The 26,808-nt window shown below is 32.1% G+C and overlaps 1 protein-coding gene across 3 annotated transcripts in view; it reads right to left on the minus strand.

Annotated features, from left to right (window-relative positions):
• LOC118195921 (diuretic hormone receptor-like) overlaps nt 1-26,808 on the minus strand; it is a 693,583-nt gene that overhangs the window by 530,372 nt on the left and 136,403 nt on the right. For all 3 annotated transcript variants that reach the window (XM_085817027.1, XM_085817020.1, XM_085817021.1), the window contains one exon: nt 12,168-14,369. In XM_085817027.1, the coding sequence (XP_085673153.1) occupies nt 12,168-12,306 (139 nt within the window). In that variant the 5' untranslated portion in view covers nt 12,307-14,369. The remainder of the gene's footprint in view (nt 1-12,167; nt 14,370-26,808) is intronic.

A 26,808-nucleotide genomic window follows, 5' to 3' on the forward strand; every position in this document is an offset into this window, starting at 1 on the left:
TATATACATATATTACGACAAAACAACGAAAGCACTAAACTAACGTGACTGTTATTTTCACAGAGGCATAAATAAAGAATTCTACATCTGTAGTAATAGGCCTACGTTAGACCTAACGTAATGGGCAAAGGGAAAATGATTTGTTTTCAATGCGATTATTATATCAAACTTAGTTAGAAATAAGTTCAACTTATTCTACTAAGCTGAAAATAAAAATTTAATGTACTTCTATTTAAAAGTTTCATTCAGCTTAAAGAAAGAAACTGGAGTAATAAAGTTATTGAGAGAAATTTTTTTGGGTTTGAAGAGTTTATCGCTTAAAATGTTTTCCTAAAATTTTGTTTTAACTCTTCTAAGACTGCTTTTTGAGCAGAAGACAAATGGAAACAAGTGATACTTCTCCCTAAAAGTTTACGCGATCAACAACTTTCTCTAAGTTGCGTCCATTGCCTAAGGACGAAAAACAGTTTCTTCTAAACTTTATGGCAACCCTAACAGATGTTGGCGGGTCGAAAATGGATTCTCAAAATGGCTTCTCTTCAAATGAGTTCATTAATCTTGTATGTGAGTAGGAAATCGAAGACTTTTCATAGTTCCTCACGCAGACGACGTTTCTTCCAGGAATCAGAGAAAAAAGTCATCCTTTTCCGGATTAAAAAAAACAGAAGGGTAAAAAAGGAATTTTAAGCCGAGAAAACTGATCTTCAGTTGTTTTTTTTTTCCCTTAGGGAACATTCATTCGAAAGATCAGATAATAGGTTTCTTAATGACACTTCTTTCTTTACGAACACGTTTGCACGATGTTGGAAGCTGTTGATGAGATTTTGAATTAAGGTAAAGTGAATTTCTACTCTTGTAACGAAAGATGTCTTAATGTCACGAAATTACTCTTTTAAACTCGAGGAAAAATATAAATTCTCTTCTTTTCTCTAGTATGGCTCCAGGTGTTATTCTTAGCCCGCTTTGGAAAAACCATGTTCCATGGGTTGAAAAGCAACGTGATAATAAAATATCTTAGGAACTTAATGCAATTTCTTCCTCACACAATAGGTTCTAGCGATGAATTCCTTCCTCCTTTCCTTCTTTGATTTTATTATAATTAAAGCTAAAATCTGAGAAATTTCAGATTTTAGCTTTAATTGTAATAGTTATTTTTCCTTTTTGTAAGATTAACGTATATTTAAAAATACGTTTATACCCTTAAAGCATTTTATAATAGATTATTTCCAAAAAACTAAATTTGGCAGAAGTTTCATATAGAAATTTCGAATAGAAGTAGTGAACCGTTTTTCGAAATTTCAGTATTCTACTTAATTATTAACAATTATAGCTTTAAAAGAACTATAATAAAAAGTATTTAAGTCAGTAAATACCTAGTTATTTCAAAACATTTAAACGAATTTGATTAACGTTTTAATGAACTGGGAAAACACTGTATACTAAAATGTTGCAAAAATGTTTCTTTACTAATTATAATTACTAAGTTATAATTTTTAATGTATTTTATTTGCCTTTTTACTTACTTTAACTCCCGTCACAAACACTTTAAGTAAGACTTTACTTATGCCTTGTGAACAGAGATGTGCAAATGCAAGGTGGTCTTATTAAAAAAACCTTCTTCGATACATGTACCCCAAACGGCTGTTCTGCTCAGCCAATCAAAATACAATTTCAGATTTTGTTATTTGAAGATATTGCTCGAAATTGCTATGATTTAAAACAATAAAACTGTCACGTTTGCGGTTACAGTGAGAAACTTGGCGTTAGAACGATACATTTATGTGACGAAAATTTCCGACGAACTGCATTTGCAAAGAAGACCGTTGTAAAGAATTAATGACAATACACGATGTGGAGAGATAAAGAAAACTTTTATTGGAATTAGAAGTTTTCAACATGCCTCCTTCGCAGACGATAATGCATTGAACGTGGAAGATTGTTGAGAACAATGAAAAATATAACATCTCAGGAGAGAGACATGTGTATAATTTCCCACTTTATGGCATCTATCAATTCTGACAAATCTCGTGGATCTGATGTGCAAACCTTAGATTTCGGATAACGCCAGGAACCGAAATCCATTGGAGTGAGGTCGGAGGATTGCGATGGCCACGAAACTGGGATATGACTATTAGAAAATACATAGAAGTTTATGGGATATGACTGTATCTTGAAACGTGGTACATGTTAAAAATTTGTAATCCCAGTAAAAGTGTTTTTTCCTCTTTTCTCTTGGGTTGTCATTCTTCTTTTACAATGCCCTTGTTTGCAAATGTTTTACAACGGCGATTTTCTTAATACGTTTATCGTTCCGATGCCATTCATGGTTTTTTTTAATGCGCTAATCAGTTTGCGCATAATTAAATTGGATGTTGCCAGTCCAAAATTTCGAATTTTTCCACTGCTGTATTCCTGGAACGAAGTATCCCCCTTTTTATCCATTTTTATTCAGATTAAATTCGTATTTTAAACACTCCACTCCACATACAATACATTTACAACAGCACATTAGAGCCTTCATTATACGGTGATAGGTCACATGGATTTCTCCTTTACTTAACACATTGTTAGTTTCACATTGGGATACATTCATGGTTAGATCTTGTTATCATGCTTCTCTTTCATTTTGTCTATCTTATTTAGGCCAACAAATAGTTTTTTTTCTATATCGTCTGAGCCTAATCTTTTTAACCAACATTTTTACCTGGCTTTAAAAAATTTCATATCAGATGCTACAAAATTATTTTATCTCTCAAACAAAATTGTCCTCTTTCTATTTGTCTTTCCTTCGCACCTAAGCTTGATTTTTCGCCCTGCGAGTAGAAAGGCTTAGCGGATGCAAAACAAGACATCTGTCTATTCGTCAGTCTGCGTGTCATCACAGTCTCGTGCACATATTTTCAGATAACAAGATCTGAAAATTCATTTCGATTGGTTTAACGGATAAGCCATTTAGGGTTCATATATCGGAGAAGTTTTTTATGATTATCCTTTAGGACTTTCTTATTCATATAGCAGTGTGTTTACGAGCAAAAAAAACCACTAGCGTGAGAAAGGTCTTGTTATACATTTCAAGAGCTATTTTGTGTGTACTGTGGACAATGCCAGCCCCGCCTTTCACCCTATAATTATATGTTATTTGGCTTTTATTTCGATTTTGGCTAGAGAGGTATTCATTATGTTATACCCCTCTAGGTTTCGAAATTCTAAATTCGACCCAGAGATTGAAATTTTCACTTCGGAACTTCGTTTACTTCTGTTGATACTAGAATTCATTAGTAGCATTTGCGTATCCTAAAAAACCTCTTCAGACTGATATTTGTAATTTTTTTGTGCCGCAAAATTCATAAAACTTGATGTGGAGAGTGTACAGTCTATCCTACCTATTCACTGAGGTACACTTTTCAATCCTATCCATTGAGATAAGTCTGTAACCATATTCATTGAGATGGGCTCTTAAATATTAAGAAAGAAAATGAGGAGTTCTTTTAATAATTTCACTTAGCCTGCATGAATTCAGCACTTTGGAATGCAACAAGCAAGTAATCCGTAGGAATGTCATCCAACATATAGATCGGAGCAAAGCGGTAGTAAATAAAATTGCTGTGAGCAGTATTCGAGCAAACAATATATTCGCAAAAAAAATGGTGGACAGCAGTTAAAATCTGTGGTAGAGCAGTTGTGAATATCAGACTGTAGGCCATTGCAATTTATTGTGTGCCGTCATTTATAGATAGACATATATCACAATTAGACGACTTCAAAAGAAGAAATGCATTCTTAGATCCCATTTTGCTACTTTCAAATGGCAAGGGAATATTACCGAGACTCTCTTCAACAGTACCTGTGCTGAAAATGTGTGATTACAACCAGCGATTAAGGTGATCTTCAATGATGAATCGGGCCCACCAGCGGCCGAGCGGTAAAGTCGCTGAACACTGGTAGTTCGGTCCGAGGTTCGAATCCCGCTAACGGGCTGGCTGCATGGGCGTTTTCGTGGTTTTCCCCCTGTGTAACGTGTATACGAGCCAGTTTCCCTTAGAAAGTCCTCCACGAAGGCATTCCTCCCCTTAGGCAGATAGCCCTAATGTGCTTTGCCGTAATTAAATACACCACACCACCATCAATGATGAATCGATGAAATATCCGTTAGGACAAAACATTTCTTGCCAAGCACAAAACATCGGCTTGTATACATCCCCAGATGGACCAAAAAGTACACAGAATCTATCATTATTGTAGAACGTAGTTGTTCCCACTGAGATTGGAGTGACTCAACTTCTGCAGCAATCAAATATCCTTGGAAGTCCTCCATATTTATACGTACTGTAGCACAGTATGCAACAAAATCATAAGATCAGTTTATTACATTGCTCAAAGCATTTCATTTCAGTTTTCATTAGAAAAATACCTGTCTAGAAATGATATATTTCTTCCAAAACTGGTTCTGTAAAGTCGAAACCATTGAGAGACAGTGCAATTGTTTGATCTTATTGACGTAGGCATTTCAAGCCAACGTTCTATCCGAACGCAGAATGCCGATCAACTGATTAGTCAGTTGAATTACATCTAGCCTTATTTCTTAAACCTAACATCTCTAAACTGCTAGTGCACTGTTTAATTTGAAGCAAGCAATACACTGATGCTTTTTTTTTTTTTTTTTTTTTTTTTTTTGTCAGCAATAATATTGTCGTATTGTAATGATTTTATTTCTTATTTTTTCATGCACGTTACATAAACTAAGTTTTATCATGCTTATAGATGATTCTTTCCAGGTTCTTCCTTTTTCGCCTTGGTTTTTGCTTCATTTCGTGCATTTATTTGTTAGGAAATGAATTTTTATTATTGTTTACAACACTCGTTTATATTTTCAGTTATTGAAATGATACTGATTTAGATACGTGATATTTTACAAAGTCTTCATTTTGATAAGTCAGGTAATTTCAGGAAATTGAAACCATACAGCTATACTTGCGGTAGTTTTAGAGGCATTAAGCTATAATTAAAATTAGTTATTGAGAAGTAAACATGAGATTTTGCACTTCATGATTATCAAGAATAGCGCACATTATTATCTACTTCTGCAAAACCTACGCATTACTTTTCTGCAGTTATTTTTAAAATTCACATAAATTATAATACCTAATAATGTAATAATTTCTATTACCTAAATCTGTGTGTTCTGCATTCTATCAAGTGACTTATCTGAAGTCATTTGCTAGAATACTTCAATAGAATGGCAATACTTCAATAGAATGGCAAGTTATCGTTTCTCTTAACGTTCGCTATGAAGCACAAGGTTAAATTCAAAGGAAAATGGAAAAGTGTTCTGTGTTTGAGTTCCAGTTTCAAGAAAACCAAATTTGAAGTTATAATATAATTATTTCGAATGGAAAAACTACTAATATTCGATATTGACAAATGTTGCCAATGTCGAGCATGCAAACGTTTTACTATTGCATGAGGCTACAGCGGTGACGGTTCTGCTTCAGAATGTCAGGTAAGGTCACATTCCAATTTTAACGTATGTCGCTAGACACGCATTTTGCATTAAAGTTTTGCCTGAGCAAGAACAAATCAAAGTATACAGGAAATAAATTATTTTTAAAATGCAATAGCCGATAATTAATATGAATTTTTAGTAAAACGTAATTCATAAATGGCATAAAGTTACCGAAAAGAGACATAGGAAAGACTTACATTAGGAACATTTGATTAGGTATAGATATTTAGAAAATAAACCTTATTTACAAACTCAACCTTAAAATCAAAAACTTAGTTGCATGTAAAATGTATACTTCTGCTATGGGAATAAGATAATTTTAAAAGGAACAAAACATTTTCTCTTACAAATACTTCAAATACTTTTAAAATACAGAATTAATGTTTATAAAGTACAGTTTCCATTGTTTACAGTAATTTTAATGTAAATAATAGTTTTTAAGCTGAATATCAAAATAAACCTTTGATACATCTTAACTAGTTATGGATGATTAAATTTTGATAAAAATTGAATGAAATATTTAATAACATAGTTGGGAATATAAACCCTTTTTTAACACCATAAATAAAAAGAATATTTCATTTCGTTTTCGTCGAGTATCCAGAAAGTTCAGTCATAATTCACTGTGCTAAAGACGAGTTTAGACATTTATTTTCTTATTCTTATCTAAAGCTATCAACTCTTCGTAGTATATGAAAGTAAATAGTATTACGGATGATACCAGATATTCGGCATTTACTGTGCAAAGTATCTCTAAACGCAGGAAACTTAAATTTTAGAAATGCATTATTTGCAATATGCAGGAAACAACATTCAGTGAGTATGTTAAAAAAACCGATGACTTGTCACATTACATGTTTTTTTACTAAAACGATCTTCCAAACGTTTTATCTGCTTAAGATTTGAAGTTTTAATTACTTTCTGAGGTATTCCATGAAGAGAAGCTCACAAGAACAGGATTAAAATTGCGGAAAATGTAGAAGCTTACATCTTCCACAATTCATAGAATATGTGCAGTTTAGAAAACCTAGCGTATACTGAAGCGGATGGCTTTCAACCTGAGTTGTGACGCACGTCGTTGCATCCAACTTAGTTACATCTTTCAACAAGATTAATTGTTCTGCTGACTACCACAGGCATCATTATCAAATACGTTTGCAAGCATATTTAATCAAAAGTTGCAAAGAAATAGAAAGCATTTGCGAGAGTACCTTAATCAAAATGTGCTATTAACTTTTATCTATCTCATTCTTAGGGAGATGAAATGGAAATGCAATTATCACCCAGTTTTCCAACTTAATCATTTGATGCTTTGACAGTTTTCACAGATACTGACTTTATGCTGCCACCTTTGCTACGACTGGGATTTTCATAGCCCTGTATGATTCTGGTCAACTTTTCTATGCTGGCATGCCTGTGTTTATGTGCTATGGATTTCTATATGTTTCTTGGTATTGTAAGTAACCCTTCAGAAATAATCAGCTTAACGTTACTACTATATTTTCATACTAAATTGTGAATTATTTTTATTAGGAAATAACGGTACCTTAAATTTCATGCTAGAATATTGTTAACAATATGTTTTAGCTTTTGCTGAAATATTCAATGTTCGTACCGAAAACTAATAAAGAAATTGCATATTCATCAAAAACTTACTTTTATTGCATTTCAGTACACAGTTTTGACACCTAGCAGTCAGATGTAACATTAAATTAACATTAATTTGTTATTGCCTGTTGTGATACGATACTTTCTTTTGTTACGCCTTTTTCATTCAAAGAAATGCTTTTTTCTTTCCAAACGAAAGAAGAAAGTAGTATACCACAGTACTTTGTAATGGTATTACGTTATACTAGTAAACAAAAGCTGCTGAAAGTGGCTTACAATTAAAATTGTTTTCGAGTATACAGAAGACCTAATTTCTGAAAATTAATGACACTAATTTTAATACACTAATACTTCTTCATGAGTGAATAAATGAGGGAAAAAAATCTTAATTATCTTAATTTTCAGTTTCGCTTCTTCATTATACAATTATAAAATATTAAAAGCGTCTTTATGTAGTATATAAAAATGGTATTTTAAAAATCACTAATGTTTTAGATGATCTATAGATACACAATAAACAATATTAGAAAATATTCTTGAAAGATATTAATGAAAGCGTTGCATAAATGTTATATAGTGCACTAAAAAATCGTGAAAATATATGTTTTAAGAACATGCTACCAGTACCAGCATTTAAGATTATAAAACTGTCATATGTATATGTAACTCAGAACATAATTATACAGCGTAGTAAAATTGCCATTTACAGAACGTTTTGCTTGTTATATGAGACTGAAGTTCGTGAAACACTTGCATCGACGTCTTCCAAACGTTCTTGTGCTAGGTGGGTATGTACTTTCGATAAAATGCTTGACAATTAAATATTTGAAATGTTTTCCTATTTGTAGCATATGTTGCTGCTATTGACTATCGTCTTTCATGCTCGGTCTATTTCAAACTCCGACGTAACGAAAGGGTTAATAATGTAAGCTATTTTGAAGTACAATCTGCCTCTTCTGACTCATGCTCATTTAAATGTTATTTGAAGGTGGTGTGGTGTATTTAATTATGGCAAAGCACACTAGGACTATCTGCCTAAGAGGAGGGATGCCTTTCGTGGAGGACTTTCTAAGGGAAACTGGCTCGTATGCACGTTACACATGGGGAAAACCACGAAAACACCCATGCAGCCAGCCCGTTCGCGGGATTCGAACCTCGGACCGAACTACCAGTGTTCAGCGACTTTACCGCTCGGCCGCTGGTGGGCCGTTATTTGAAGGAAGATATTCCGGTCTGAAAGGCAAGAAGATTGTTGTTAAGAGAATCTTTTTAGTAGCTTTTCAAGTAAATAAATCTTTCTGTTGATAAACTTAATCATAAAGTTAACGCATTGTTGTTCATACCCGCAGCCACTTGCGTTTGAACGCAAAAGTTCATTTACAAATATATGTTCAGTAATCCCCCCCACACACACATCACAACAGGAGAACTATGCAGAGAACGTGATGATGCACACCGCTTAGAGGTGATGATTTACGCTACTTCGTTGTACGTTCGACTGCAAACAAGTATCTTCTGCAATTATCTTCTAAAATATTTTAAAGTTACCTTTTGCATTGGTCTAAAACTATACTGGTCCCCAAAGCAATTTTATGTGGCCCCCGAATATATTTAAATTTGTTTCGAATACAGTGTTGCAACATTTCAAGATTTTAGTTACTTGAAGTACATGAGTTATATTACCATTAAAAACAAACATTTATGACCCACTGAAAATCTAAAAATGGAGCTGCTTAATTTATTGTAGGATGTGAAACTTATTCAAAGACCTAAAGATACAAATTTTTATTAACATTTATTTATACGTGTAAAAAATAAATACAATTTATAAGGTATTTTTTCCTCAAAATAAATACGATTTCTGAGGTATTTTCTCCCTCTTCTACATGCTTTCGTGGTGTAACGGTCGCACGCTCGGTGCATATTCGAGAGGTTCAGGTTCGAGTCCCGACGAGGGCATTGCTCAATTTTCGTGTTTACTACTTCAAAAATCCTAATGCCGCCTTAACCAAAAGTTAGTGGAAAATGATTCTTCACCACCAGGATTTGGCAAATGAGTTCCTTAATTCCCAGCCGCCTTAAGGGGGGAGTATATAAGCTATTTTCTCTATCCTTTCTGCATTCCTACGTGGTGTAATGGTAGGTACACACTCGGCGCGGTAGCACACTCGTGGTAGCATACTCGGCGCGTTTTTGAGAGGTACTGGTTGAAGTTCCTCCTTCAAAAATCCTAATGACTCTACAAATTCAGTAACAATTTTCGCACTGAGAATATTCGGTTTGCTTTAGAATAGATTATATATGAGCAATTTTATTTATTTATTTTTTATTTAGTTGAAAATTTGAAACTTGATAAGAAAAGACATACATCATAGGCTATTATATACATTATAGGCTGTCTCTGGATGTTTGTCCAAATCAGAAAAAATTTCCTAATTTGTTTAGTTTTAGTTTAAATTCAAGTAAGTTACTTAATGTTTAATTAACTATATTAGAATTATTTGAAATAAATGTCAGACTAAAAATTTGATATTTAACTGACAATATATTTGAATTACAAAATGAACCAAAAGAAATGCCTTGCAGGTATAAAATTTTAGATTTTAGACAGAAAATAATTATAAATTTGAAATTTTTAGCCCAAAGGGCATAAGTTTTTTTTAGCCCAAAGGGTTATTAACATCGTTTTAGCATTTTGTGTTGATTCACTTTTCAAACCGTTGCCACCAACTATTACAGCCCTCTATTATAGTTAAAGAAATTAAATAATAAAGAATCTGCATTAAGTATATATATTTCTCTCATTGTGATAAAAAACAATGGTACCTAGAGCCATCCAATTTTGAATAATGTAATCCTCCACCGAATATGGGCATCTGGAAGCCCTAATTTGGATTTCGGAATTTGTGTTATTATCGATTTCCTATTTTGTCAGACATTAAAGAATTTTCGACCTACTAAATTTCAAGCCAGTGCAAGTGCTTAAGAGCACGTGTTTAAAAACACAGTATTTTAGACTTAATTATTTTGAAATATACACATATAATTAATTTTATAATTTTCACATCTATATACTTTCGGAAATGGAATTTAGATGTATTATCAGATAAGAAATAGCAGTAGAAATTACTAACAAACATAAACGGAAAACTGTTTAAAGATTCAAAAAATGGACTGATGCGAAATGATAGAAATAAATTAAGGAAAACATCGTGAACACCAGTGGTTATGTTCACTATTTTGTTGACGTATAGGCAGGCTGTCTCGTTTTTATGGAGCAGTAGCGAGAAATGATTGATGATAATGCTAAAAAGTGGTTGAATAACAGAAGAATAAGACACTAGTTTTTGAGAAAACTTAACTTACCAGAAATGGTTTTTCATCACTGAACCACATTAATGCGCAAAATGTCTGAAATGATTACCGAACGAATCCATCATTTCTTATTTCCTTCTTTCGGCCCAATTTAAATAAATAAATGGGTTAAACCATTGATCTCAAACTCAGATTGTATATGAGCCAAATGCATGACTTGAAAATAGCTGACAGGCCGCAATTAAAAAAAATATGTGTCGTTGCTTTTAACAAAAATAAATAGTTACTTAACATAAAACAAAAATGTATGCTAGATAGTTGTTAAAATATATATATATAAATGACGCAAAGAAAAAAAAATCAAATTAATACTAATTTTCTGCCTCAAATTTAAAGTTTTGTATCTTCAAGAAATTTTTATTGGTCAGAATTTGTAATTCAAACTTATTGGCAGCTAAATGTTAAAATTTTCAGACGGACATGTAATCAAATATTTCTAATACATTGAAGGTATCACTAAATAACTTACTGTTCATTTAAACTAGAAATAACTTTACGGAAACTTCCCAAGAGCGACAAAACTTGAGAACAAATAATGACAACTTACTCTCTTTCTTTTATTTATTACATGTTTCTATTCAGCATACAAAAAACACATATTTGTATGCCAAATAGTCATTAACTTCTTTGTTTCTTACTACAACTTACATCCTGCAATACCTCATGGCGTTTCGATTTGACACAGTTTGTAACTCTGAAAGAAAATTTCTAGAAATTAACTTCATCACCAATTGTAAACATTCATCGGCAGTCTGGTTGATTTGATAGATTCATTAAATTTTATTTATGGAAAAAAAAACTCTTCGCAAATTCATAACTGAGGATATTTATCTTTTGACAAGTATTAAAAAATGTTAATCAGACTAGTATCTTCAAATCATTGAATAAGATTTATATGACAGTGTAAATTAATTAGCTCCATTTCTAGATTTTCCGGAGTGTTACCTACGTTTTTTTATAATAATCGAGATAATGTGAAATCGAAATCGAAACCATTAAAATCTTAAACTCTTCTCCAAATTCTTGTCATTATAATGGTAATTAATGTATTTAAAATGTATTCGCGGACAACATAAAGTTGTTTGGGGTCCGCCAGTTTGAAAATACTGGGTTAAATGTACATTCTGGGTGTTTTCAGAAGAATAAATATGTCTTCGTCCATTAAGCCAAATTTAGAATCTTCAGTTTTTCGTGTTTCCATTTTCATGGATTTTAAGATTGTTTTTCAATGTACTGAAAGAGAGGTAGATATCAAACAAGCAAAACAATTATAAGAAAAATGCTTCTATCTAGATTTTGTTTTTAAACAGACACTGAAGACAATTTTAATTGCTATTCTCCCGACCAACAAATTTATAAATTTTAGATTTTTAATTGATGGTTTACCGGATATATGTTTTTCAATATGAAATAATACAATAAATTCAGTTAGTAAATTCCAAATATATCTGTATGTTTCTGTTGTGCTTCCGTTCTAGTCAACCTGATTTAATGCTGCTGAAATTTTAGATTATTTTTCTGTATTCATTTAGATTTGATCTTAACATTTTACCTGGTATACAAAACTTCGATTTTGCGCTGAAGTAAGAGGAGTATCACACAGTAATAAAATGAGCCTGCAAGTTCTAAAAACAAATAAAACTTGTACGCATGTTTATAATGAAGATATATATTTACTTACCTGATGGAGACGTTTGGTTGAAGAAGCTCAAAAGACATTCCAGTTCTTGTATGGTGATTGAAGAGTCATTTAACAACTGATGATAATCAGTAAGATCATAAGTTTCATTAAAATTCAAGCTGTCCAAAATTACTTCCATTTTGTTGTAGTTACCTAAATTCACAAAAAATGATTTTCTTTACTTTCATTGAACGTTTCAGGACATTTAGCAAACATGCCAAGTTGAACGACAGAAAAACCACATTAAACACTTTTCAAATTTATGACAAAACCCATTCAGTGGGAGAAAATAAAGTTACTTGAGTGGATTATATACTTATTCTTTTTATTGTCTTTTAAAAAAGAATGAATGGCTGAAGAGCGTTCAAGATAGCAAAATAAGTCTTTCAAGCTTGTGTTCTTTGCGCTAATGTCCATGCATAACAATGGCCAAAAAGGTTTGAGGGTCCTTACTCCGTAACTTACAGGAAATCCATTTATTTAAACAAATATTTGCTTCCCTTAAGCTTTATGTTCTTATGAGTGAATGCGCTTTCATTTCATGAAAGTTATTACTTGACAAAAGGTTCGATGATCGAAATCCCAAATTTATGTCCGTGCTCTCTCTCCGTAGAAAACACAATGACCCATTGTTGTATCATTATTTAGAAGGCAGACAGAAGAGTCTTGCATCATTTCTTCTCCTTGCTGAAAGTTGTACTTATTATACTTAAATGTTCCACTTCATGTATTTCAAATTTCAAGTAAACGTTTGAGGCAGTATATCCTAATGAGTTCACAAAGTTTTGCCCCCGGCAGATTTATTTTACCGAGTAAGACCGTTTCGGCCTTTTTTTAGGTTTATGATACAGTATTGAGATTTTAGTTTTTATGTATTATTGCTATTATACCTCAAATATCTAACTGCATTTTTTCAAGTAGGTGGATACGAGATAAGAAAATTAATTATTTAAATACTGTTGTTTAATATTTCTACTATTTTCTTTTAATTTATTAACCAAAATTATTTTTCATACATTTCCAGTTTTGTTTTCAAAATGTTTCCTTTTTGATTAATAATTTAATATTAATAATAAATTTTAATTTTAATTTTTGATAAGAAGTTTTGTTTGCAAACATCCATTGAATAGAAAAGGCATGTTGTTTTGTATTTCATTACTTAAATAATGAAATATATCTGTTAGATGCTCTATAATCGCTTAATCGCTTCGTGCAGTGTTTTCCTATACAAAGCAGTCTTTATTTCGGTCTTTAAATTAAAGTTTGCTGATAGTATTATTATTATTGCCTTTTAATTTAATGAAGTTCAGCAGAACAAGAAGAATCTCTGCTTTTAAAGTCTACTAAAAGTTTCAGCTTTCAGTAATTTAATTAACTATTTTTAAAGCTATTAACTATTTTTAAATTCTGTTAAGCTTATCGTAATAATAGCGTTATTATGCAAGATGTTATTAACTCTCAAATATTATTTTAGAAGGAGAGTTCAAAAGCTTTTAAATGATTACAATATCCATTAAGAATAATTCAGCATTCCTCAGTGTTCGGTATTGATTTTTATAACAGCAAAAAATGTTAAATAGACTTACAAGCAAAGTATTATTTATTAAAACATTTTCTAAGCATAAAAATACAAGGAAATTTCTTTTATTGCCTCAGTTGTTGTGAAGAAACGCTTAGCTATAACAGCAATAATACTTAATAATTATCCGAATAGAAACCGATTTTCAGTTATTATGAAAGTGTAATTTATTCGCTGATTTATTTGAAGTTAACATTTTATAGTAATAAATGTTATAATTTCTTAGATTCTTCATAATTTAATTAAACTGAAGCGAGTTAATTCTGTTGCCTGAAATCATATGATACTCCAGTATTTTTATAATGTTTAATTAAATTAATTCAGATGAAATTAGTATTCATTAGTAGCTATGCATTACTATATCTTATAAATCTGTTTGGTCAAAAATCAGTTCACATATCTCCCTGGGCCTTTCTACATCACATGCTTATTGTATATTCACGTATGGAAGTCTTTTAAATTTACTGAATTATTTTTAAAATTGTTTTCTTTTAAAATGCAGAGATGCAAATTGATTTTATAGTTTTTCTACGAAGCTGTGGGCTCTAAAATGCATAACTTTGAGTAAATTTTTCAAAAACTATTATTCTTCCAAAAGCAATTGTTATAGCTCCAAATTCAACCTGAAAAGAGAAAAACATTTTTGAAACAATCAGTTTGATTTTTTAAAATAAAATAATAAATGAATATATTAATTTTGATAATAGGTTATATGGAAATTATTTCAATAAAATTTTATCATAGTAATCCAAATTAAGAAATGTTATGAAATCCGATTTTTCATATCTAATATGATATCATATAAGATTATTTGTCATATAAGTTTTATTTCGATCATTTAAAACTCTGTTTAATTAAATTTCGCTTAGTTAAAACTCCGCTTAAATGAGCTTGGCTTAACAGAACTCTGCTTAACAGAATTTAGTTTAAATTAAAAGTTCACTTTAATGACCTTAGCGTGACTGAAATCCATCTTAACGGAAACAGAAAAGAAGTAAAGTAGGTCTGAATCGAACAGATTGGAAAGCAGATATTTTAATATTTCTTAACGAACGCCTTTTTCTATTGAGTCATTATTCAATAGCAAAGACGTACTGAATGTTGTACATATCGTCTCACACATTATATGTAAAAGCAATGAGCTGTGAAATTTCCATTCCAGAAATACTTGCATTCATTGAAAGAACTAATGAAATGTAATTTAGCCGTACGAAGATTTCTTGGGAAGTAAAGAAATTACCACAAATGGAAGCTTAATAGATATCAATATATCGTAAGAGAAAAGTTTTGTAATATATCTTAAGTACGGTTTTGTTATAAAGACGGCGGGACACACCAGCAGACGAATGAATAAGACCCATATTAGCATTGCTAGTTGAACACTAATTCATATCCCACTAAACGAACCACTGTTCCTTAATATTTTTACTAATATTTATTCTTTTTAATCCAAAATTATTTTCCATAAATTTGCAAAATCTTTTCATATTTTTTCCTTTTTGATCATTCATTTAGATTTTTGATAAGAAGTTTTATTTAAAAGAACATCCGTAGAATACAACTGGTATATTTTTATATATATAAAGAAGAAAGTCTGTGTCTTTGCCCTCTAATAACTCAGTTACTACTATAGCTATCGTCGCCAAACTTTCTACGATTCTTTTCTTGGTCCTGGGAAAGGTCGACCTCCACTTCCCCCCCAAAAAAAATAGGTAAAATCAGAGATATTAATTAAAAACTCGGAAAAACGATAATTTTCGCCCTCATTCTTCCGAGTGGCAACAGTCTCGCAAGCTGTTGAGTTAGTTTACTGAGATGAAAATTTGCTTTATTTCGAAAGTTGTTGCCACTGCTCGATTTCAAATCCTATAGTTTGTTAATAAAAACTTTCTATGTTTTACCATGAACTAAAAATAGCATCGCCAAACATTAAATACATTATTCCCGATTCCAAAAATTCGTGGGAAGTCATTTCGACTACGTATGACTTTAATCAGCCGAGATACTAATTAAAAACTCCAATAACATTCATTTTCGCACACATTTTTTCCGAGTGGCAACAATCTCTCGAGTTGGAGAAAAGATGCTTCATTTCGAAACGCTACTGCTTGCTTTCAAATCGTAGAGTTTGTTAATCAAAAATTTGTAAGTTTTACAAAATCTCTCTCTATATAAGGAAGAATGTCTGTTTGTGTGGTTGTTCGCGTTATTGATTTCTGTTTAATTATGATCAATTATTTCCCACAATTAATAGACTAAAATTGAATATAGGTGAAGTATTGGATGGAACTTGAGAGCTTTCACGAGCATTCGATTAGAAAGACGAAAATCATTAAAAACTGCGTGCCATTGTTGATGATATAATGAGAGAGAATTAGCTTATTTTTCTATTGAAATTTTTTCTGTGGGTTCCATATCATCAGGCTGAAAAACGTATGACTATAAATCGTATTTTTTGCATCGTTATTAGAGGAGGATTGCAGAAGTATCGTTCTCTCTGTTGTTAGATGCATTACTCTCAAGCTAATTTAACTGGCATCGGGTACTTTCGCTAGTTGGTATATAAAACTGGTGGGAATTTTCTCTGTTTCGATTGTTTTGCAAATAGTAATTTGCATCATTTTCTTAAATGCAATTATTAACGACTTCAATAACATAATTTCCTCTGTTTTACCTCTAAATGTAAACTGCATAAATCAGAGTGATTACGTGCAGTTTACATTCTGTATAAAAAGATGCAGTTTCAAAACTGTTTTAATGTAAGTATTCATTACTTAATCTCCTTTATTTACTTAACCATCAGGCTAATGAAAGAAATTATCTTTCTTTTAGCTAATGCAATCCTCTAATCATTATGGCAAATTAGTACTTAACATACGCTCTTTTGATTCAGATTATTTCTACGCACAGCATGTTAAAACTCCATTCATTTATGTAGAAAACCAAACACGTGAAACTTCCGTAACGTTGTTTTACGGCCCAAAAAATATACTCCTTATTTTCTCATCTCAATTTCTTTTCTTCCATCTCAAACAGTTTTTCATTAGAGGGCGACCAATCTTCCCCCGAGAGCTACTCATTTAGAAAATTAGTTTCCACCCCTTCTGTAGTAATGAAGCAGTTATGTACTCTTCGAGAAAGACAGGGACAGCTGCATCTCTGATTAATTAAATTTGAAAGGAATACATGCACCCTTAGGCACTTGAGGGGGTGTAAGCAATTAACGCAAATTTATCCACCAGAATTCAGACGTTAACAACTTATTTTATTGCAGTCATAGTTAGTGCCCGTTTGTACGAAAATGGTGCGAGTCCAACACGTGAAACCAGGTACATGAAACGTTTAGAACATATGTATGTGTAAAACAACGTGAAGATTAATAATAACCGAAAATTCCGGTCGTTATGAAGAGAAAACCGAAGATCTTTTGGACGGAGAAAAGTAGTACTTTTATGTTTAATCTTACCTTTCTTATTTAATCACCAATATCACCTGGCAGATGGAACTCGAAATTTTGAATGTAGGTATTATATGGAATATGATAAATGTCATCAAACTCCTAAACATTAGTATTATTTCTCATTAGAAGTATTCTTAAACGTTAATATCATTCCTAAACATTAGTCTCGTTAAAATTAGAGTAGAAAACTGGGCCAATCGATTAATTTTATGATCAAGAAAATACTATATCTGTTATTGCTTCCTTGTACGAAGTAAAGGAAGTACTGTAATCGCGAAAATTTTCGGTTATCATATTTTTAAGGAAAATATAAATTTTGATCGCTATCGAATGCAATTTAAAGATGTTTTTGCGTACCATCTGTACTTAATGACAGAATGAAGGATTCTTTTTCCCTAAACGAATTATAAAACTTATTTAAAATTCAGAAGAGATTTTTTCGTGGAGTCTGTACGTATGAATGTATCTCGCATAACTCAAAAACGAGTAGCCTAGGACATACAATTGTGCACCTCACTTTTTGGTTACAAGCGGCTGCAGGAAAAGTACATATATATATGTATTCCACCCTGTTACTTGGCTCCGAGAGCTCAATATTTTTAGTTTTTATATGTTTGTAAAGTGTGCATTTTTTGGTTTAAAAATGTTTGAATTATGTTGTTCTTATCTTCCGGTTAAGGCTTTTATGCCTTTAGCTAATCTGCATGCAGTAGTTGTAGAATTATCAACAAATTAAAAGTTGTTAAAGTGCAGCTAAGCCTAATATTTTTTACCATAACAGCCATATTTGTTTACATTTGAAACTTTGCAGAATAGTGAATTAAGTCAGTTTCTGCACCTTAGTGTCTTTTTGCAAAATGGGACCAAAATTAATCTTTCAGAGTTGCGCACCGAAAAATCTGCCTTCTTGCCCATCGTCCGAATCACTTGTTTTTGCGTAGGATCTGTAATTTTAATTATATTTTTTTTTCAATTGTTGTAATTGTATTTGGTGTTTTGTATTTTTCAATTTTTAATAAAGGTGGTTTGAGGTTTTATGTATTTTTGCCTTGCTACGAAGTCAGAATGGAATTAATTGAATCAGAGATGTATTTTCAATGAATATCGAGGAAATAAGTTTAAGTGAAATGCAACAAAAATGCGTATAATTTAATATTCCATAGAAGAAAGTCATGTGGTGTGAACATCAGATTTTTTGTTTATTGCATATGTATTACATGTCGGTGATAAAAATTCAAAATAGTAAAGCAAAACACTGTCTTATAAACAGAAAATTGACTGTATGTATTTCCGTTATAAAATTTTTGGAACGGCTATTCCTAGAACGTGAAAGAAATCTAGAGATATTTGAGTTTTGCTTGTAACTATTCTATTGTTATGAGCGTGTACAAGTTTAACACTTAATATGTTCCTTATTGTTATTTACAGAATTATATATTTTATTTTTTGCTGCTTTCTATAATATAATGAAGTTTTACCCGATCTCTGTTCATACGAAAATCTGGAATACTGTACAAGTTGGTTCTATGGTAAGCTTAAAAGCCTAACTTCTCACACTGTTTCTAGTTCGAGCAACAAGAACTGCTCAAACTTATAAAAGCTGCTATTTTGATTCCTTGAATTCCAGAACCGTCATCACAAGATTAGTAAACTTACTATTTTATGTTTATTCGATAAACCTGCTTTACAGTTGTCTGCGCCACCTTGTATGGATTATCAAAAGCTGGTTTTTTAGCTTTAAAGCAGAAGTCTGGGTTTGTCTCATCTCTGTCGAAGGGTGCAATATCTGTCGTTCCCTGTAATACACCTGGGCAAAGCTTCGGTGATGAGATGCCTGAATGACTAAATAGGTTCGGCTATAATTCCATATAAATATTTAACCAATATATACCCGGCCTCTGAATGAGGAGAACTATTCGAATGTCAGTTTAGCTTCGCTGTCAATATAATATCTATCCGAGATGAGCGGAATAAATGCATATGATGCAAGATATATTAAAGCAAATTTTAAAATGTATATAAAATTGGCTACGTATTTAATCAAAAAAGAATTAACACAGTAGATTAATATAAGATTTTAGTAGTCATGGTTTGAAAAACTGAAGAAAATCAATATCTAGCTTAACATTGCAAAAACGGAAACAAGATTTTAGTAATCATGGTTTGAAATAAGGACGAAAATCAATATCTAGTTTAATATACGCAAAAACGGAAGAAGCAACATGTATCTTTCGTGAACTATTTTGAAAATTCAAGGAAAACAACATGTGTTTTCTAAAATGGATGAAACCGATCGCATCTAAAAGTTTACAGCTTTTCAGTTTACAACATATCTCTTTCAAAAAAAATATTAAATCTCACTTCACGAGGAAGAAAGCGCTAATACCACATTTTAATGCACAGTGCAATTCACCAAAGAAAATTAAATGCTTCTATAATTTATTACCTTTCGTTTTAAGAGCTTTATCTTTCTAGGTGGGTTAGTTGTAAAGTAATTAATTATGTTGGAAATTTTCAAAAAAACTTCGTTATTTCATGATTACCAACATTTTAAACTTTTTATAATATGTAATTTATCTGACATTGAATTTTTAAAGACAAAAAGAAGATGTATTAGTGTTTCCCTCAACAAATGCTTTGCTGCACTCCGATAAAAATTACGTTTCCTGACTGAAAGTAAATATTATACCAGCTGAGTACCTTTCATGAATTGAAACCAGGGCCAGATCGAGACGTTTTTCCGTCCGGTGCAAACGCCGCGAATCCAAAACTCTGCAGTCCGATTTCTTCCTAACTTCTAACAATTTTGCCGACTCTAAATTCTTCTGCCGGTTGCACATGCTCTGGCGCCGGGCCTGATTGAATTAAACTGAGTTATGCGCTATCAAATATCAAACTTGAATTACCAGATAGCAAAATGTTATTGATACCAATCCCTCAGATGTTGGGCAATGGTCAGCACAAGCCCACGACATTCATCGTGGCAAGGAGTCAAATGCGTTTGTCATTGGCAAGAAACTTGAGCATCATATATAAGGAACAACCTGACTTAACTCAGTTCTGCCCCAGTTCTCAGTGAGATCACTCCGGGGTGGCTGGGTCTGAGGATCGCCCACCCTATTTCCCCTGCTACTACCTCTCGCGAGGACATTTGACTCACAGCATATATGCCCATGCTGCGTAGAAAATATACATTTACAAAAATACATGCTTTCTCCGGGATTTGAGCTGGGCCCTTTGGTACGGTATACGCAAACCACTACACAGCTGGGCGGCACGCACTAAAAGTTTCGGCAAAACTGTATGAGAGATTACGCAGACAGGGTAAATACCAGAGGTAATTTGTAGGTAACTCGTCGAAATCTTGGAGAATTTGACTTAAAATTTTGGCACAAAGTAGGCATTGCTGACTTAAATAGTCAAGTCATTTATCGATTTAAAAGTATTAGAAAACTTAATACCGCCTTTTTCCGCAACCACACCTTCAGGCTACATTCATCTGACACATAATGGAAAAACACTTTTTTTAATAAAGTAACAATGAACTTATCACATTGCAAAACAATAATTAGAATTTACACAGATGACTATTTAATCAAAAACAATGCCGGTTGCAATTCGTTCTATTTGATGGTGATTGATGGTATCAATGAAAGGTTTTAACAAAAAAGGTTTCTTCCAATCGGAAGCCTAATTGTAATTAAAAGAATTTAATACAGTGAAACCAACATAATTGCTCATTAAACATGTGTACTAATAGTATTTCAGTTTTTTTGACAATTTTAAATTATTTAAATTATTTGCATTAGAATGAATAGCTTGTAGATTTTATTTTAGCTAACATATACTACTTCTTTTCCGTACTTTCAATGTTTTCCAACACATGAAACCAAAATACAAATTAAACCGAGTTTAAAAAGCAAGTATAAGTATAGTTTAGAGAGCATTCTATGGCAATTGATTAACCCGTTGAATACTATGGGCGCATATATGCGTCTAGCAAAATCCATCGGTATCGTATATGGGCTCATATACGCGTTCAACGCAAGCCATCGATGTAGACTATAGACGCAAATGCACGGTCGGCGATGGCTTTGATTGTTTACTGCTATATCATGTGTATGTTCGGAAATTATGTCTGTCGTTATATGTCCAAAACTCGTAGAAATCTCATTTCTCGTTCATTGTTTGTATAATCTCGCAGTTCGTTCTTCGTAGAAAAAATAAAATCTCGTTTATTTGGTCTGTCATTCTGTGGCCACGTGCCGCTCACGTGAAGCTCTTCAACTTAGAGCAGTTAGCAGTCAAAGGGTTAATAAAACCTTTTATCCTGAGAACACTCAAGTACATCTGATTAGTGCATCGGGAGAGTGAATTTTTTATTTTATAACGCGCTGCGAGTTTTTACTATTCACTTTAGCTACAACCAACTTAGTTTATCCTTGAAATTTAGTTTCTGTAATGGACGTATTTAAATACTCTAGTTGCCAAGACTCCACAAATGTGGATAGTTAGCATTTATTAAATTTTAGTTGTAGTCGAAGTCATAATTTTTAACAAATATTTTAGCTAAATTTATATCTGTTCTCTTTATTTCGGAGTCTGAAACTTCCGGAAGATGCTAAGGATAAAATTCGACTAAAACCCAGCAAAATTTAAACAGGTTTAGTGTAATAGCTAATTAGAATTAAACCTTACAGTCTTGATTTAGGAAAATGTAATTTTTTTAGTATCCTAGTATTAGTAATAGTTGAATTAATATTCAAAAGTCGATATCTGGTTAGAAATATTAAACTGCATTTCCAGATAGCAAATATATGCATTTATTTTTTTTTTACTGAAATGCGAGTAATAGTTGTACGATATTTTACTCATTCAGGAAACGAGATATATGAGCTATTCAGACGACCAGAAATGTCAAGCATTTTCAAAACAGAAAAAAAAAATCACTTTTCAATAACAGCTATCTTGTTAAAAAGTAAGTTTATTTTTTACTTTTAGTTATGAAAATAGTTCCTTACTTAAAAATATTCTTTTCCTTAACTATAAAAATATAATTGTAATGAAAATATTTTATCTGATCCTATCTAACTCAAGTAACTATTCTCTAGGTAACAAGATTAGTCTAATTTGATTCCGCTCCCAAGCAAAGTGACTAAAGGCAACACTTTTTTAATCATCATTAACTTTGGCTCTCAGTTAAATTAATTAGAAAACTTATCGTACTTATCATAATACAGTGGCCAATTCTCGGAGGCTGAAAACATTACCTGTAATGTGTGCTCCGTTTTTCCCCGTAGTTGCCGAATCTGAAATAATTTGATTTATATGTGTTATCTTTAGATGCTCCTTTTCGTTCCCCTTTTTTATGTCATAATGCGAACTCACTAAGAGTAAATATATTAGTGATTTGAGCGAAACTGATAAAATAACATTAATACAAAGTTGTATTAAATTATGAGTATCAAAATGGGTATATGTGAGTTGGATAAAATAAAACAAAGTATTATTTAGGACCCCCCAAGTTCAGGTTATTTATTTTGTTAGAGTCGATGGTTAACTCTTTCATAGACAGGATGCTATTTAAATTTTGCAAGGAGTGTATACTTATCACGTTGCACCTGCAAAAATGGATGAAAATCTCATTTAGTGCATATGTCAATCCTAGGAAATGATGAAAATGAGTGAATGCGATGATTAAAGTGTCGAGTATGACGGTTCTTCTTCTTTTAGATGCATATGCATACAAACAAGAAGGTGCAAGCAGTTCAAAAAGCTAAATTTTATAGCAGATGATTATTGTAAACCGTGTTAAATTATCTCAGACATTAGTTCAGCGTGTGAAAGCATCCTTGATATTTTACAAGCGTTATTTGATATCAAAATTTATGATATCATTGTTGAAATGCACTGTAAGTCCATTTTGCTGAATTCTATCTATATAATTCCAGCTTTTGACGTTTTGCCCATAAAACAAACATTTGTTTTTAATTATCAGAACTACATATTAGCGAAAGAAAATGTGACGCTCAATTTGATACACATGATGTTTGAAGCTCTTAAGAGCGATTTCGGTCTGTTTAATTAAAGTTTAAATGTAAAAAGTAATTTAAATGTTGCATAAAATAGTGTGTTTTCTAGACTGTATGTCTACAACGTGATCTCTATGGTTGAAGAAATTTTCCTAAAATTTCAAGGGGTATTTTTTCAATTTCTCTTCCACGATTTTCCAGAGTCGTGGTGGATTTCCACTTACAACAGGTGCTTTCAATAGACCAAAACTACAATGCCATAGGGAAAATATCAGGGGATTTGCGGGAAAACGTTGAAAAGGTACAAGTAGGGTTATCATAAAAGAGCTTTCCCAATATACGAATCCCCAGAGGTCTATCCGGTCAACCAGTTGAAATGAAACTCCAGATATTGTTATTTGAAGGCATGCTGTGCGACTGTATTGCTTCAAATTACCTTTGTGTGATTTAAAACAATAGAGCTCCTAGAATTAAGGTAACGCGAAAAATTCCGAAATTTCGAATGGCAACACCCACTGTTTTTGCTCAAATAGATCAGCTTATTGAAAAACCATTAATGGCGTTGGAACTATGCACATATGATGCAAATTGGCGGTGTAAAACATTTGCAGAGAACAACATTATGTAAAGGACCAATGACAACACAAGAGAGGAGAGGGAAAATGTTTTATTGGAATTTATTATCATTTATTTCCTCGTGCCATTTTCGCAGACGATAACGCAGACAACAATGCCTGAGGGAGATTGTTGATAACAATTAAGAACGTAAAACCATAGGAGCAATTTCTATATTTTCACGTTTTATGACATTTTGCAATTTCGACAAATCTCGTGGATTTGATGTGTACACCTTAAATTTCCGATTACCGCGGAACCAGAAATCCATCAGTCTGAGGTCGGGGGATCCCAGTGGTTACGAAACTGAAAGGTTAAGAAAAATGACTCTGGCTTTAATCATGGTACATGTGAAAACTTGTAATATATACCCCTTCCTCTCTTGTATTGTCATACTGCAATGTTCCTCTTTGCAAAACGTTTTCGCCGGAAATTTTCATCATACTGGTATTCGTTTCAACACCATTTTTATGACGTTTTAAATGTATTGATCAATTTACGCACGGAAAAAAGTGGGTTTTGAGATTCAAAAATTCCGAAATGTTTTCACTGTACACGTAACAGCGAAATATGTTTGAAATTATCACAGTCTCTAGGCATACCTTCAAATGACAATATCTGACATTTTATTTCAATTTTTTGAGCAGATAGGCTGCTAGGGGTTCATATACAGGAGAAGTTTTTTATAACCACCCTTGTGTACAACGCCTGTATCAGTCTTCAATTTTCAAGGAATGCAGTGGTATTTTTCGAAGTATGACTTGTTACGTTTTATTGATGAAATTTCACTCTTTGGAAGTCACTAGGATAAAGAAACAGGATTTCTTCTATAAATATGGAACATAAAATGTTCTTTTGATAGTACTTTGAATTGAATTTAACACCATCCCCCCACTATACTTCTATTTAATTTTCCACCGTAAGAGAATCCTGCGATTATCATAAACCCTTACTGAAATTTTCTTTACATTGACGAAAACAAGTTTGCACATTTTTTTCTTTTCGTTTTCGATAATAAACTGACCTTTTTATTGTCACAGGCATTTAGGGGCACTCATGTCTCATCAAGGGGTCACAATGTATTTCCATTTATTTCCTGTTAATTAGTTTTCATACAGGATACTGAAATTCTCCTGCATTGAACGACATGCATCTGCAAGAGCTGGTAAACATAATGTTTTTTTAGCATTTTTTAAACTATAAATCTCGATTATTATTATTATTTTGCTACAGATGTACGTACTTAAAGACTTTGCAATTGATTTCTATGTCGGCGGATTTTTATCTTGCAACCAATGATTTTAAATTTAGAAACACAAGAAATAGGTTTAAGAGTATTTCTAATGATTATCGATTTTTCTCTTTCTGATTATTAACGTTGTTTATTCTGCACTTAGACATTTTAATACCATGAATTTCACAACGTATGAGTTATGTAATAAAAATATTTCTTTTCGGAAAGCTCAGAAACATATGATTCAATCCACTGCTTGTTTACATGCAACATTTGGAAAGAAGAATCGGTCTAAAAGTGGCAGACGATATTTCTGATTTTAAATAATACACTGTTGCAGGAATGTTTATTCTAAAACATTTGCTTTTTCAAATTATTTATCGAAATCGTTCTGAAAATGGGTAAACATCCTCATTGTTAAGTTACATTGTCATACAACCTATTCTAAATACCATGGAATACCCATGCTCATAGGTTGAGTTTATCGGAGACACAAGTAGTTAAATATAGTACGCCTAATGAGCTGAATGTTAGAAAACTAATAACTAACAAAAAGGACTAGCGTAACATCGCCTATTTAGACTATAAGTCTTTTAAGCATTTCGAAGTTGGAAACACAATAATCTTGCAGTGTCTCCGCCGGGATTCAAACTCCAAACCTTCAGACTGCCTGCTGAACATGGTACCAATTACATTAAGAAGGCACATAAATTTCTTATAACACATATTCTAAGCACTATATTTTTGAATATACTCTTAAATTTTATGCTCTCAGTCTTCTCAGACATTTCTTTCAGCAAAAAATTCATAATATATATTCCTTAGTAAAATCGTATATAAAAAGATATTCGTGATGAACCTGTAGAGTCATTAGGATTTTCTGAAGCAGGATCATATGAAAAATGAGCAATGCTCTCCCCGGAACTCGAACCTCGAGCTCTCTAATACACGCCGAGTGTGCTAATGTTGCACCACAAAAGCAAAGGAGGGAGAAAATACCTTATAAACTACAATCTAAAAATACAGAAAAGTAAATATGATGAAGGTGCCCCCTCCCTTTTTTTTTTTTTTTTTTTTTTGCTTAATTTTGCAAACTTAAAACTCTCTACTTTCTTTTTCTTTTTGACTTATCATTCAATAGAAAATAAATCTATAAAATCATTAAATATAGTTTCAATGATGACACTTTCCGAGCCATTACGTTGCTGTTCAGCTGAAGAAGACTGTAAGAAATTGCTAGCAGCTTACCCTTAATAATTCTATTAACCTAGCTAATATATTCGGCATTTGTCTAGTTCAGTGATGTACAAACTGGATTCCTCAAAGCCGTGGATTAAGTGCAGGTCCAAAAGAGCTTCGAAAGTCAAAATCAAAATTCAAAATTATTCAGATTATTTATTTTACTACGCAGTTTATTATCTGGCAACTATAAAACCTTGATTTTGCACTTCGAAGTTTGAAGTTTCTTTCGGGAAAAATTTTTGAACTGATATTTTGAGTTAAAGGATGAAGTTAGAATTTTTTTTTAATTGAGTTAAAAGATAAAGTTATTCTTTTAAAATTTAATTAAAATTAAAAATGTTTAATGTGGTTTATGTGATATGTTCCAAAATAATATTATAAAATGTTCTTGCAATCTTCGCAATATTTAGTAGGTAACATTATACATGCAAATGAAATTAATGTACAGCTTGAGCATAAAAGTCTACACGCAGGCTTGT

Source organism: Stegodyphus dumicola, chromosome 1 (genome assembly GCF_044657685.1).
Source record: "Stegodyphus dumicola isolate Sdum_Otavi_A_Nest chromosome 1, ASM4465768v1".
In the NCBI taxonomy this organism is placed as follows: Eukaryota; Metazoa; Arthropoda; class Arachnida; order Araneae; family Eresidae; genus Stegodyphus; species Stegodyphus dumicola.